At 34.5% G+C, this 14,638-nt stretch overlaps 2 protein-coding genes across 2 annotated transcripts; one reads left to right on the top strand and one right to left on the bottom strand.

Moving 5' to 3' along the window:
* The first annotated feature begins 1,465 nt into the window (after nucleotides 1-1,465).
* LOC111368758 (GTP-binding protein YPTM2-like) lies at nucleotides 1,466-5,241 on the top strand. The gene is made up of 8 exons (XM_022990185.1): nucleotides 1,466-1,704; nucleotides 2,806-2,878; nucleotides 3,449-3,496; nucleotides 3,587-3,634; nucleotides 3,911-3,982; nucleotides 4,056-4,211; nucleotides 4,331-4,434; nucleotides 4,907-5,241. The coding sequence occupies exons 1-8, from the start codon at nucleotides 1,691-1,693 to the stop codon at nucleotides 5,001-5,003; spliced, it is 612 nt and encodes a 203-aa protein (XP_022845953.1). The 5' UTR covers nucleotides 1,466-1,690; the 3' UTR covers nucleotides 5,004-5,241.
* A 1,581-nt stretch (nucleotides 5,242-6,822) lies between these two features.
* On the bottom strand, nucleotides 6,823-12,168 carry LOC111368757 (RGG repeats nuclear RNA binding protein A-like). The gene is made up of 7 exons (XM_022990184.1): nucleotides 11,745-12,168; nucleotides 9,494-9,791; nucleotides 9,274-9,339; nucleotides 9,049-9,184; nucleotides 8,114-8,272; nucleotides 7,972-8,019; nucleotides 6,823-7,251 (listed from the first exon to the last, which is right to left on the bottom strand). The coding sequence occupies exons 1-7, from the start codon at nucleotides 11,938-11,940 to the stop codon at nucleotides 7,075-7,077; spliced, it is 1,080 nt and encodes a 359-aa protein (XP_022845952.1). The 5' UTR covers nucleotides 11,941-12,168; the 3' UTR covers nucleotides 6,823-7,074.
* Between the last annotated feature and the right edge of the window lie 2,470 nt (nucleotides 12,169-14,638).

The following is a 14,638-nucleotide window of genomic DNA, read 5'->3' as shown; positions in this document are numbered from 1 at the left end:
GAAGAGTCGATTCATGAATTGGAATTTTTTTTTTTTTGAAAGAAGGCAAGTATCACAAGGTGGACCCACAAATCGCGACAATACTATTTAAAAAGTATAATTATAATAATAAAAATAACTACACAATACCAATTCATGTAAAAGCTAACAATAGCTTAAATCATCAAAAATAATTTACAAAAGAAAAAAGGCGCCCCTCCCCTCCCCACCAAATTTTGGCCTTTAAAGTTCAGAAAGCTATCATCAAATGCACATAAAAGTGGAGTTTAGGAAGAAAGGGATGACAGGTGTCTTGAATTACACATTCTTGTTCTTAGTGTAACAATTGTTTTCTTTAGGTGAGAGAAATCATATATTCATTTGTAATGTGGGTTATCTCGTATGTATGCGATATAGCAATGTATATATAGAAAGAGAAAGAGGGTATTGAAGTGAGGAACGTAAGAGGGAGAGGACTTCAAGTAAAATGATTCAAGCTTGGCTGTTCTTGTTATCGAAAAGCGGATCTATGAGTTTTAAGGATGAAAATGACTGTAATACTGATGCATAATACTTTAGTTTGATTTTGCTTGATTTATGGAGAGGACAACTTGTCCCTATTTATAGTTCTAACACCTTGAATGGATGTTTGAAATTCATTCAACTTTGAGGTGAAGGATTGATGCTCTATGCCATTCTAGCAAATTATGGAGTATATTTTCCTTGAACCTCTACAATATTCATGGTTAAATTGTACCAAAAGTCACTTAACTTTCACAGTAAACGTACTTGATGTACATAGTTATTTGCCCATTTTCCTACAAAATGTCACATCATTGGATTATTTAAAAAATAGTCAGTTTTTACATTCAATCATCTACTGTCAAGACTTCATCTATCAAGTAGGTGAGCAAAAAATTCTGTAGAAATGACTAAATCCAAGTGAAATTCTAGACAATATTTGTTATCTTGAAATTTTTGTCTTTTATGAATACTTTTTTAATAAGAAATTTTTTTAAAAAAAACTTGGTGTTTGTTTGGGCTCCAATTTTAGTTGAGAATCCATTTTAAAGTAGTAAATTGATGGAGAATATATGGTTAAAAAACAAAAAAAAAAGATTTTGGATTAGTGTGTAATATTATTTTATTGAAGAATGGGTAATTGAACAGAAGAGAGTGAGAAATGTTATGTTTTTATTTTTATTTTTGTATTTTTTGAAGTAACGAGAATCAAACAAGGGCTTAAATTTAATACAATCGCGTGATTATAGTTAGGCCCTCATTTGATTTTGATAAATATTGATAGAATATGTCACGGAAAAATTGATAAAAATTTTGATTCCCATGAAAATAAATTTAAAAAAATGAAATTGTAAAAAATAGAGGTCAAACATAATTTATGAACGTGTATCACACCATTCTAATGTCAAAACTAACGCTCCATGCCAACAAAACTATGTACATTAGACAACGATCTATGTACATTAGACAACGATCCATGTATTGTGGGCAAGAAAGCGTGAATTGGTACATCCACCCACCAATCAGACCTCTTGGTGTGATCTTGAAGAAGTTTCAGAAATTCCCTTTTCATCTCAATTTAATTCTCGCCCCCCCTGCGATCTTAATATCTGGTCAAACTCTCAAAGCAAAATAAAATTATCGCCTTCACGCTATATCTTTGGATCGATTTTGAAGTTTGTATTTGGCCATGAATCCTGAATAGTAAGTTCTTTTCGTCATTAAAAAAATATTTATTGGTATGATTCAATTATTCATACTTTATGTTGAGTCCTTCGAATTCCATGTTCCATGAGGCAACTCTACTCATATGTCGTCGGTTTTCAATTAAATCTGTATCTGTTATCTGAAAGTAGTTTTTTTCGTTGTTCTCTTTTCTGATGTGATTTTTTATGGGTCTATTTGATTACTGAGACTGATGATGTTATGATATGAATAGAGATCCATATACGGGTTGTAATTAAAATTTTCTCCGTTCGTGAAATTGTTATCTTATGTATATGCCAATTCTTTGAAGGAGAATGTTAATCAATCGATTTTTAATATATATTTGGGGATATCAGATGACATTGAGAAATTAACTGATTGGAGCAATCAACATTAGTTTTCTAGATTGTCTGCGTGAGGTCAGTAATATGCGGGTTTCAGAAAGTTATCTTTCAAAAAATTTTTGTTATATTTAGCTGCCTTTCATGAGAAAATATCTTTAGTGGTGATTTTTTCCTTTTCCATATATTTGTTGCCTAATGGGCATTTCTAAATAACAGTGAAATTTCAATTCTGTATTTGTGATGCATAATATGCATTTCGTGGTGTACAGTCATGGCTCTGACTTTGAAGCAAGCATGGGGGGGCGACTCCTCCCCCCAACGTGAAAATCATGGCCCCACTACCGAGCTTATGTTTGTTTTAATTGTTAGATGCAAATTTACATGTCATGAAAAATGGAAAATCCTAGCCAATAGCATTCAGAGGATTTAGACCAAAACACAATTTCAATGTTGGCAGGAGATGCCTACATCTATCATCAAATTTTCATACATAAAGTACATTTTTCATTTTACCCAAATTCATGGTGGTGCTTAGTTAAAGTTAAAGAATAAAAGATTTGTCCTGTTTCCAAGCAGTGATGTAAATTCTCTCTCTTTTTTTTTTTTAAATAATTGGATGATGTGTTGTAGTGTTGGGTCCATGTCTCAAAATTATATGCACTTATCTATCATAAGTTATTTCTGGATTTTATTCAGTTTGATTTCTATATTTGTCTTACAAATTCCACATACCTTTCTATTGTTTTTTTTGCAGCGATTACCTTTTCAAGCTTTTGCTAATTGGAGATTCTGGTGTAGGAAAATCATGTCTTCTTTTACGATTTGCTGTAAGTTCCTAATCAATCTTTAATGTGATTACCATCCTTCTTTTATTAAACAGGGGATCTTTAAAATCCTTCTTCTGGTCCAGTTTTTTCTTTGTTAGAGTTTCCTATAAAACTTGTTTTGCTGCCTTGCATGATACATCAGCGTTTTTATGTTAGCTGATAGGATTATCTGTTTGCAGTGTTACCACTTATTGTTGTTGTTGTTGGAGGTAGTGGTGGTGCAGGGAGGCATGGTAGTTATCCTTTTGATTTCCTTTCATGATTTGATTCACTTGCTGTTGATGCATTTTTTAAGGAAACCATTGTAGCCTGCAAACATGGTCTCCTTCTTTCCATATTCTAGTAACTCCTAAAATATGTTCTTTATATTTTACACTTTCTGTTTGCGCTTTCAATAACGTTTGTCAATTGGTCTTAGATACGTTCATCGCAGTTGAGATATGACCAAAAATCCTAGTAAAAGCGATGCTTTGTCGATTGGTTTTAGATATGTTCATCGCATTTGAGATATGACCAAAAATCCTAATAAAAGCGATGATTTCCCTAACTATCTTTCATCTTTGTTTTCAGGATGATTCATATCTTGAAAGTTATATTAGTACCATTGGTGTAGACTTTGTAAGTGATCAGTCGATCGATGCCTTATGTACAGTCTATCAATTACAACATCGTAACTCTTGTAACTATTTCACATGTTCTTTGATGCAGAAAATTCGCACAGTAGAGCAGGAAGGAAAAACTATTAAACTCCAAATAGTAAGTTTTTGCAATGCCCATTATGGCTTTGTGATGAATATAAGATCTTGATTGTGGTTCCCTACATGTTAAACTTCTTTGCACAATTTGGGTATTTTGTGGTGTAAAATTTTGCAATTGTTACAAATAATTGAATTCGAATCATTTGATCATATAGCATTTACATTCATATGGGTTCACTCCATGCCCTTTCTACCCCAGGTCATTAGGCCCTGTCTGTTGTGTATTTTGTTTCAGATTCAATTTTCATTCCGTCTAATGTGTTTCCTTTTGCAGTGGGACACTGCTGGACAAGAACGTTTTAGAACAATTACTAGCAGCTACTACCGTGGGGCACATGGTATCATTGTAAGTATTGCCAATACTTGTTATGGCAGTTTCCTTGTGATGAATCTACCTATTTTAATGATTCGTTTATCAGGTGGTTTATGACGTGACTGATCAAGACAGCTTCAACAATGTTAAGCAATGGTTAAACGAAATTGACCGATATGCTGGTGATAATGTTAACAAGCTTCTTGTTGGAAACAAGTGTGATCTCACAGACCAAAAAGTTGTGTCATCCGATACAGCTAAAGTAACTTTTAATGCACTTCGTATTTCAAATCCTCGTGCTTGCGTTCAATTTATTTTTGAATGATTGAGGCTAAATAACATAATCAGTTCTGATTAATTAGTAATGCTGTTTTTCCTTAGGCATTTGCAGATGAACTTGGGATTCCTTTCATGGAAGCAAGTGCAAAAAATGCCACTAATGTCGAGGAGACTTTCATGGCTATGGCTGCTGCAATCAAGAACAGGTATAGGGGTTTTATAGTGCGTCGAGATTGTAGTGTTGAAATTGCTTAGTATTGTATTGTGACAGTTCTTTATTTGGCTAAGCTTAAAAAAATTAACACATAGGTAAGCTAGCTTAGGGCCTCTTTGGGATAGATTCTGCTTCTATTTTTTATGGAAGACCTGAGATTAGCTTCTCTAAAAGCCCTTTTAGTCACACAGAGCACTTTTAGAAGTAGCTTCTTAGTCTGAAAATCAGTTTTAACTTTGAAGTCATGCCAAACGGGGTCTTATTGATAAACAAGAGTAGGGTGCAATTAAGTTACTTGTCAATAATCAAGTATGAGATAATAAGTAATCTATCCAAACGTTTCCAGAATAAAAAATTTCTTTAATGCAAATTCAATTACTTTTAAGGTTAACCAAGCATGATCTGTTACTATTCCCTGAGATGTGTTTTATCTAGATTACGAATATTCTTTTGCGTGTTTACAGGATGGCAAGTCAACCGGGCATGAACAATGCCCGACCTCCAACTGTGCAGATCAAAGGGCACCCCGTTAACCAGAAATCTGGTTGCTGCTCTTCCTAGAAGGAAAATTAAAAATCAACTGCTGTGATGTTTCGTGGCGTATAAAGTTGGGTTCTTCGGTTCTTCCATTGATGCTTTAAAACTCAGCATAATTACTGTTTCTTATGTTATTTTGGTACTCTGTGGAAATGTTCCTTTATTCAACGTGTTTGATTCAAAGAATATTTGTACAAAGTTGTACAAAATTGAAATTCTTCTCTAATTAATTATGTGTCACAGTTTAATCTTCTTTAAATTTTATGCATTTGTTCTCTAAAAATTTAAATTTTATGAATAATATCTATTTGGGGTTCATGAAAATATTTAGTGAGGTGCTCAATTCGATATCGAATGAGATAACAAGTATTATTATAGTGTGATTCATAAAGGTGATTAAGTAAATGATAAACTAATAAATAAACACCATGAAACTAGAATAAGATATAGAAGAGGATCAAAAGAAGGACACTAAGGCTCACTGACATGACTTTAGCATGAACAATTTCAAGAGTGATTTCTACAAAATTACTCTGTACTAATCCATCTATCATTATTATTTGGTTATGGTCTCATAGATAACCCCTTCGTCGGGACGTGCTACAATGACAAGGGCCGTGACAGCGCCTGTGCCCTGTCATGCCCGTGTACGAGTATCAACCCCCCCACGCCCCCACCCCTTCCTTTTCCCTCCATCATGCTTCAAAATCATGGGCATGGCTTTCAAAGTTAGAGCCAACCAAGTAATTCCCACATATTAGGCCCCTTGATGTGATGTTGAATAAGTTTCAGAAATTTGCTTCTTCTCACATTTGTGTCTCGTTTTGGGCGGGGTTTGATTTGGATTGATTTCGACTTTAATTCGAAATCAAAACCAAATTAGTCAATTTGAACGAATTTCAACCCAAACCAGCTGAGTCTAGTTCTTAAACTTGGTTCAATTTGATTTCATTTGGCTAGTCGGTTTGAATTTTTAGTCCAAATTGATTTTTATTTTTATTTTTACTTTTTAAAATTATCCAAGTTTTGAACCCACTTAAATTATAATAATTAAAATCACTTAATAATTTTAGGAAAAAATTGTATATACAGAGGGGAGACTACCGAACCATGTCCCCCTCTCACATAACAAGCGGGTCCCGCGTTTATTAAATAATGCCAAGCCATGACCCCCACCTCTTATTGTGAGTAGTAGGTAAAATATTAGGTAAAAAATTTCGGTACGTATAGCACGGTTCATAATTTTATATTACAAGAACAATTGACTAACAAATAAAATCAAATTAATAGAGACAGATCAACATAAAACATATAAATTTTGCTGTTTTTCTGTGTTATGTAATCTAACTGCTTAAATCAAAAAAATAAAAAATAAAAAAAATGCTTAACATAACATGAGCTTGGAAAAGAAAATTATCAATACTATTACTTACCGATAACATCATAAATTAAGAGGAAACCAAAATATATTTATGAAATTAAGGCTTATCTTTTGATTTTTGTTTTTCTTAAATTAAAAAAAAAATAAAAATGAATATGCAAGTGGATCAAATTGATTCGACTAACCAACAATTGAAGACCTCAAACCATGACTAAACCAACTAATCATGATTTTGTTTAAAAAAAAAACCAAACCAAACCAAACCAATCACCTATGTTAAACTGACCTGAGTAAGTTCAGTTTGATCGGTTTTTCGAATTTTTTGCCTAGGCTTATTTGTGTCTCCCCACCTGCAATTCCATCATCTAATAAAACCGTCAATCTAAAAATATTTTTAGTCCTACTCAGGCAGTTACAAATGCCTCAATCACAGGAATAAAGTGCAAGCAAACTAACAGCACATGTCGAAAGACCATGAAGTAGAATTGAACAAAACTGTTTTAATCAAATTCCAAAATTAAACTGATCCCATGCAGTTCAAGAAAAAAGGGTTCCTAATGCCCTAAATATGACAAAGTTAATTCATTAAAGTCGTCGAAGAACCAAGGTATAAGCTCCTGGAATACATCTAAATATACACACAGGCCACCTCCGAGCAACTAAAGATCGGAAAACCACAAAAAACAGAGAGATCGGGAGGCAGGTCGAGATCCCTTACTTCCCACCCAAGGAAGGGAAATGCCCAGCATCTTCAATAGATGGGGCTTGCGCATTGTTCATACTGTTTCCAGTGTATCCACCCCTACCACGACCACGTCCCCTACCACGGCCGCCAGGTCGGTAGTAGTTCTCCCCATCAGCAGGCTTCAGAAACTCATTAATGTTCACAGACTGCACATGAAGCAAAAAACAATTAAGAATTGCACGAGTCGAGCATAAATCATAATCGTAAGCATAGTTTACAGGCAACAGTTAAATTTAAATATCAGAACCACAAAGATCACAATGGAAGCACCCAAGCAAATTCCAAGGAGAACTCTTTTTTATATATCTAGAGGTAACAATACGATAAACAACACATAACTATATTATAGGATAATAATCTTCTAACGAGATAAAATAAATAAATAAAAAATAAAAATAAAAACCTGCACAATCTGCACTTATAATTGTTAAATAAATTGGTTCAAGCTAGATCCAGTTGGCAAAAACTGGCCTCAACACACTCTCAAGTTTAGACACTGACCATCACCAATAACCTAAAAAAAGACATACTGCAGAGCAGTGCAAAAAGTAACAGAACCACTCCAGAATGTAAGGTAGTTCAGGGAATACAAGTGGCATATAAGTCATGCAAGGTCTTGTCTCGATAAAAAGACAACGGCCTTCAACATGTAGACATGAAACGGCACATACAGTATAGACAACGTTTCCCAATGGAACCACCAGAACTGTGTGGACAAAATAAAAAATGATCTTCAACAAGTGGATCTTAATGATAAAATTCAATAAAAACAGTCAATAATTACCAGCCAAAATTCAGAAGAGATTATGCAGAAGATTTGTCTCAAGGGGCAAGTCCTATACAGTTATAATGAAATTTAAACATACCTTTTTGGCCTTCTCAGCCGCCTCTTTACGTTTATCCTTTTCAGAACCCTATCCAATCACCAATAATTTAAACATAATCCATAAACTTGTCTTAGCTTAGTTAAAGAAATTAAGAAAGCTTTAACTGCAACAGTTGTCTGACCAATTTTATGAAGACTTCATCGTCATTCTTCTTGTTGGACAGAAGTTGCATGGATTCAAACTCTTTGTCCAAGTCAACCTTCCTTTCCTCGGATTTATTTGCCGGCAAGGCCTTTCTCTTATCTTCTCTTAATTTTTCATACTCCTCCAGTGTCATTTCCTAGTGGCAGATAGTAATTGTATAAGTCCTTTTCAGATATAAAAGACCTAGAACAACTAATTTGAAGAAAATGAGTTGTTAGAACACAAAGAAAAGTTATTGTTCAAACAGTAACACTAACTCATGCCAAGATATGAGAAAGTCCTACATCATTTGCTAATATTGTGTCTGCACTATTCATTTCTGAGAAACAGTAATGACTTCCCAGTTTAAATGCCTAAACAAAAACCGAACTAAATTTATAGTGAAGTATTTCTGTTCAACCTTACAGTTTAAGTGACACTGAACCTAGATGTCGGAAATGATGTACTTATATCAATGTTTCTTTGTTCAGAGATAAAATACATTACATTACATTAAGAAATGGATCAATATCAATGCAATCAGAAAATACATGAAAACTGCCAGCATTTCCACATCTCCAAATCTCATAACAGAAAAATCTAACTTCAGATCATATAGAATACTAGTACACCTTCCCATCATGAAGAAAGGCCTTCAAACAGGAACAGCTTTATGCAAGATCCAAAGTTCAACAAAATTTTATTGCACGAAAGTCAAAAAGAATTTTTGAAGTTGGAAAGCTAACGTCAAAATATGCATGACAACCACATTCAATGAAAAAAGGAAGCAGATTGATCTCCACTTGATTCTAAGTCGGGTCAGGCAAATCGATGCATAACAAAAGCACTGAGTCAGTTGTTTCAACTTTCAAGTGAACCAAAGCACAAAATCCTATAAATTCCATGAATGGTACAAAGTGGAAAGGCAATCACCTTTTCCTCAGGCTCCTCCTTTTCTTCTTGTTCAGGCACAGAAGTATCCTTGTTGGCATCTCCAACATCTTCTTGTTCCAGCTGCTTCTCAGTATCAACATTCTTCTCTCCTTCATTAACAGGTTCTTCAGCTTCCCTATATTTAGCAACAAGACAACATAAATTGAACAACAATGTTATGAAACTCTGATCCAGAGCTATGCTTAAAAAGACTCCAGCACTTACGGAACAATATCTTCAGTAGGCGTTCCCCAATTTCCTCGACCAGCACCCTCACGTTTAAATTCATTCCTGCAACAGCAATAATGAAAACATAAGATTCACAACTAACACAACAAAAATTTGAAGTAAACTAACTAATGTGGTACATAACTCACGCCAAAACGAAGAGATGGAAAGGCTTAAGGCACAAAATGCAATGACAACTTGTTAGTAAATCCCTTACCCACGTCCAGTCCCACTACGTCGCTCAAATGCTCTCCGAGGGCGTTCACCTTCCGCAGTGTCTCCATTGCTGAAGCCACCACGACGACCACCACGGAAACCCCCACCTCCACGTGGTCCACCATATGAACGTCTTTCAGAGGGCTTGCCATCATCTCCTTCTTCAGAAACTCTGTGCCTGCCAGAATATCCATTGTTGTTTCCAAATGTATTTTCATCCATAGACTCACGATTAAATCCACGTCCACGGCCAGCACCACGACCTCCTCCACGTGGACCTCCATTACCGACCTCCCTCACTGCTCAAGATAGATTATATTATAGACAAGTGTCAAACTGCACACCAACAAAACAAAATTCTTGATAGACCTTACCGGGCTACTTGATGAACTAAGTTATAGAGCAAGGATTGCTCTAAAAGGCAATGACTATTTGCAGTTCTATGCTGGTACCAATGAACCTCAAAATAAATGTGTATGATGGTAACAGTAATGCAACCCACAGTTAAACCACAATAAAGAGAAAACAGGAAAGTAGCCTACATCACATGAATTGCTAAAAAAATAAAAAAAATCTAAATAAAAAAAATAAACACAGAGAGAGATTGAACCCTTCCCAACAAAAAATGGAATAACAAGACCACAATCATAGATGGGCAATCCAACTTGACTCTGAAGCCTGTAACTTCAAATGTCCAAAGTTCATTAGTTTAGCCCCATGGGTCACATCTATCTGAAGGTGGGTTGCAACTCATGGAGAACTTGTAATAGACACTTTTTCCTTCTAGTTGGAAATCTAACTCATTCTAAGGTAGAGGCCTCGAAGTCGTGCTAAATAGCAAATCTGTTGTGGAAGCAAAAAGAGCACCTGTGCATTTGAAAACCAAGCTAACTCAAGAGCTCCTATCCTCTGGTAACAACACTTACGAGTGCAGTTAGGGGTATAATACGATTGTAAGGTCTTCCTTAGAGAGATAAGAGTCCAATGTGGTGCAGTGAACAGATGCGTGACATTATCCCAACAGCTACCTATTTCATTGAACAAATAGACACAAGATAGCAAGGCAATGATAGAGGGCACTAAGCCGGGATTTCCGAATGAAAGTTCCTTGCAAAAGGGCTGTAATGAAACCCAAGATAACAAAGCTTTCCATATAAAACTTCGTGTTTGCTGAATTGTGCTAAAGATACTTCCCAAAATAGCAAGAAAAGCAGAAAAAGATTAAAAATTATGGAAAGCCTTAAAGACTTGAATCCTTCCAATACAATCGAATACTAAAATAGAGTTTAGGCTGCCGGAGGATGAAGATGGAGATATTACCCTTACACCAATGCAGGAAGTAACATAATCAAATTACAACATGTTTCCAGAAGTGACTGGAGAAAAAGGCATATAGAAAGGTGAAATTATTGATTTTAGAAGGAAATATAAGTGATTGTTACAGTATATGACTGCATAAAGAATGACAGACTGACAACTGATTCCAATAGCCAGGATCTATAATAAGTGAAGATGTAATGCCAATTTCCTAAATGATTGAAAAATTATTAACTATACAATTTTCAGAATTAGAAATCATAAGACGAATTAAAATAAATAATTTTATTCAACACCATATAGGTAGCGAAAAACAGAAATAAGAAATGAAACAAGTGAATGAAGAATTTCTCATAAAAGTAGGACATAAAATGATTAAAAAAACATTTTATAGAAAATAGAATTCGCATTTACATATGATAATATTTAAATGCCCAATGAAACTTATTAGTAGTGTCACACATTCAAAAATATAAAACATAAGACCTTTTTAAGCATATTTTTGGAGAATGTGGGGAAATGGTTCTGGATCGATATGCAAAACTATTTCATCTGAAGAATGTTTGGTTGAAAATGAGTTCGGGGAAAAAAAAAAGAGTTTTAAAGAATCTGTACAAAACAAGGGCATAAACAATTACACAGTTCCAGCAATTTTTTTATCTTTTTATCATCTTCACAATTCCTACATCAGGGAAAACAATTTCTGATCGCATAGATGAGTTGGGGCGGATAACAGAATGTATGGGGTGGGCGGTATTGTTTCCCCTCCAGTCTCTCAGCAGCCCAGTAAGCCAATTGCATTCACAAAACCATCTTTACATAAACCAACAAAAAATTCAATTCCATTAAATTCCCCCATATCTACATCAAATAACCACCTAGAAGCATTACAAATGAATAAAAAACAGGATCCTTATTAAACTTTATTAACTTACCAGCCTGTGCAGGAGGGAGAGGCTTCGAGGGAAGCTTTGCGGCGGGCTTAGCTGGCTGGGATTGAGCCGGAGCCTTCTTTTCTGCGGCTGAAGTTGGAGCCGAAACCGGTGGCTTCTGCTGATGAGCCGCAATTAATTGACTCACGTCCCCGGTGTCATCATCACCCAGAAGATCAAATGGATTAACAGTAGCCATTTTCTCTCTGTTCTCTATATGAATCAGATAAAGATATAGATATGTATCTAAAGCTCAAAGCTTTAGCTTATTATTGGAGTAATTCAGAAATTAATAAATAGAATCCATGAAAAAGAAGAGCGATTTTGTGTAAGAGAGTGTGTGTGTGTGTGTGTGTGTGTGTGTGAAAGAGAGAGTGGGGTCTTACGGAAAACCCTAGCAAAATGCGGCAGAAGAAGGAATACGATCGAGCATGGCTAATCTTATAGCCCTAGGATTAAATGGGCTTAATGAATCTCATTAGTGGTTCGGCTTAAGATGAATATTGGCCCAACAAGAATTTGGCCCAATATTGCAATTTTTCATTTGGAGTATTTTATAGAGGAGAAACGATGTCCTTAGGATCGGCATTTAGCTTAGCATATTATATTAGTTAATTGATAAATAAATTTGTGATAAATTTGAAAAAGTAATTTATCTATCAATTAAAAAATGGCAATCATCAATGTTTAAGAAATCATTTTTCTTTCTATAGTTTTCTGAACATTAGTGGGTTAATAATCTAAATAGTCACTGAATTTTGCAAAAGTTTTCATGGGATTACTAAACTTATAAAATCACCCAAATTATTACTGAACTTTGTAAAAGGTTTTTTCGAGATCACTGAACTTTAAAAATCATTACATTCATCACTAAACTTTGCAAAAGATTTTCATGGGTCACTGAACTTTGCAAAAGATTTTCCTAGGATCACTGAATTAGTAATGCCCTAGGAAGCTTTTTGCAAAGTTTAGTGATGAATGAGATAATTTTTAAAGTTTAGTGATCTTACGGAAATCTTTTAGAGATAATTTCTAAAGCTCAGTGACCATTTGGGTTGTTAACTCGAACACTAACACTTAAGTTTTAATGATCGTTCAAAAGTTAAATTCTATTATAAGAAAAGTGTCACAATCATATTTTGCATTAAAACAGAAGGAAAGAAAATTCGAAACTAAAATTTATTTTTCCCTACTCTTGAGTGAGCTGCAGTTCTTGTTCTTCGCATCAATATTAAAAGTAGTTCAAAGAAAGGTTAAAAAATTTAGCATCTATATGATGGCTATTAAAAAATGATATTTTGAATACTGATTTTTTGGGGAATGTAGGGTTAAAAAGTAGGAAAGAATTTTAGATTTACGTGAAAAATGTTTTATTATATGAATATGTGGTTGAAATGAATATGAGAATTAAACAGTTTTGTTTTTAAGAGAGATATATAGGGGCTTAGGAGCGAAATAAAATATTTTCTTTTTAACATCCATTGATCCTCAACATCACTTCACCTATCCCAACCCCAACCCAGTCGCATTCCAAGTTTCCAACACCATTTGGGAATGCATGTGCAGGTATGTGTGTGTAATGTATAATTTGCAAAGAAATTCAATAGTTGAGGATTGAGCTGCCAATGTGAGTTGCACCATTTGATTATTAATGATGAGAATCTAAAAGCCTTGGTGTGGTTATTCCATGAATTTCAATGAAGAAGCTTTACGCTTTAAGAGAGAACTGTACGCTCGAAGTTGGGGTCTTTGGATGTAGCCAATCAACGGGGGAAGGTAAAGTGGCGATAGCGACATGACAAGGGATAATGTATTGAGCTAAGTAGAGATAGTATTGTAGTAATGGCAGGTGATGCTCTAAAGTCAAACGAAAAAAATTAGTAGCTTATTTTTCAATCTTGATTAGATAGTATTGACAAAAACTCGAACAAGATTGCAACATTGGATATAATGCAATTGATGGGAATGCATAAAACTTAGCCCATGTTTGAGCCACATTCTATAAAAATTCACTTTCTTTTAAACTCATTTTCAACAATACATTTTGAAATTACGACGTTCAATCCAACTAACACTTAGAGGGGGTGCATTAGTATTTTATGTGAAATTTAAATTTACCAATTAATAAAAGCAACAAGTCATAATTATTAGTTAATCTAGATGAATTCACATGCACAACTATCATATGTTGAATTATTGCAATTGATAAATTGTGGAAAGTAAATAACACCAAAAAATTGACAATAGAGAAAGTTCCTCATCGGACAAAATTTTTTTGGCCCAAGCCTATAAGAATCCACTATAAATGAATCAATTTACATTACGGTCCAGACTCGACTAGCTCTAACATCTTGAGTGTAATCACCAAGGCTCTCCTAGATTGCGAGCCCCTGCACCAATTCTCGACTTTTGGGGTTCGTCGATCTGCTATAGATCACCGAACTCCTCGTTCTCCTTCAACCAAAACTCTGATCACCTTGCTCGATCTTTAGAACTCTATTCGACTATGTGGAAGTGTAACGCCCCAATTTTTTTTTTTTTTTGCATAAACACGGGAACGTTACGAAAACTCATTTTTCTTTAATTAAAAAAAATGCGGAACTATATAAAATTCTTCAATAAACAAATAATTGTAACGTTTAAATTAAAATTATTGAAAGCGTATCTAACCATAAACATAAACTCCTAAGTAATTCAAATAATGCGTTCTAAATTAAAATAAACAAATTGCTAAATTTAAAATGGCAAACTTATTTCTTTTTCTCTATTCTTTATCCACTTGGCAGTCCGCATCACCAATTCTCCACTGTTCCAATCGACCCGAACTAATCTGAAAAATTAATGTAAGAGTGAGTATTAAAAATACCCAGTAAGATACGTGCAAATTTCCATACACA

This window comes from Olea europaea, chromosome 19, assembly GCF_002742605.1.
Source record: "Olea europaea var. sylvestris chromosome 19, O_europaea_v1, whole genome shotgun sequence".
NCBI lineage: Eukaryota > Viridiplantae > Streptophyta > Magnoliopsida > Lamiales > Oleaceae > Olea > Olea europaea.
Note: the sequence above shows the minus strand (reverse complement) of the source record. Positions and strands in the feature narration are given on the sequence as shown.

Coding starts and splice junctions, on each gene's coding strand:
- LOC111368758 (XM_022990185.1), top strand. Junction 3,983..4,055: donor GTGGGGCACATGGTATCATT/GTAAGTATTGCC, acceptor TTCGTTTATCAG/GTGGTTTATGACGTGACTGA. Junction 4,212..4,330: donor TGTCATCCGATACAGCTAAA/GTAACTTTTAAT, acceptor GTTTTTCCTTAG/GCATTTGCAGATGAACTTGG.
- LOC111368757 (XM_022990184.1), bottom strand. CDS start 11,940: ATGGCTACTGTTAATCCATTTGATCTTCTGGGTGATGATGACACCGGG. Junction 8,020..8,113: donor ATGAAGTCTTCATAAAATTG/GTCAGACAACTG, acceptor GTGATTGGATAG/GGTTCTGAAAAGGATAAACG. Junction 7,252..7,971: donor CGGCTGAGAAGGCCAAAAAG/GTATGTTTAAAT, acceptor CTTCATGTGCAG/TCTGTGAACATTAATGAGTT.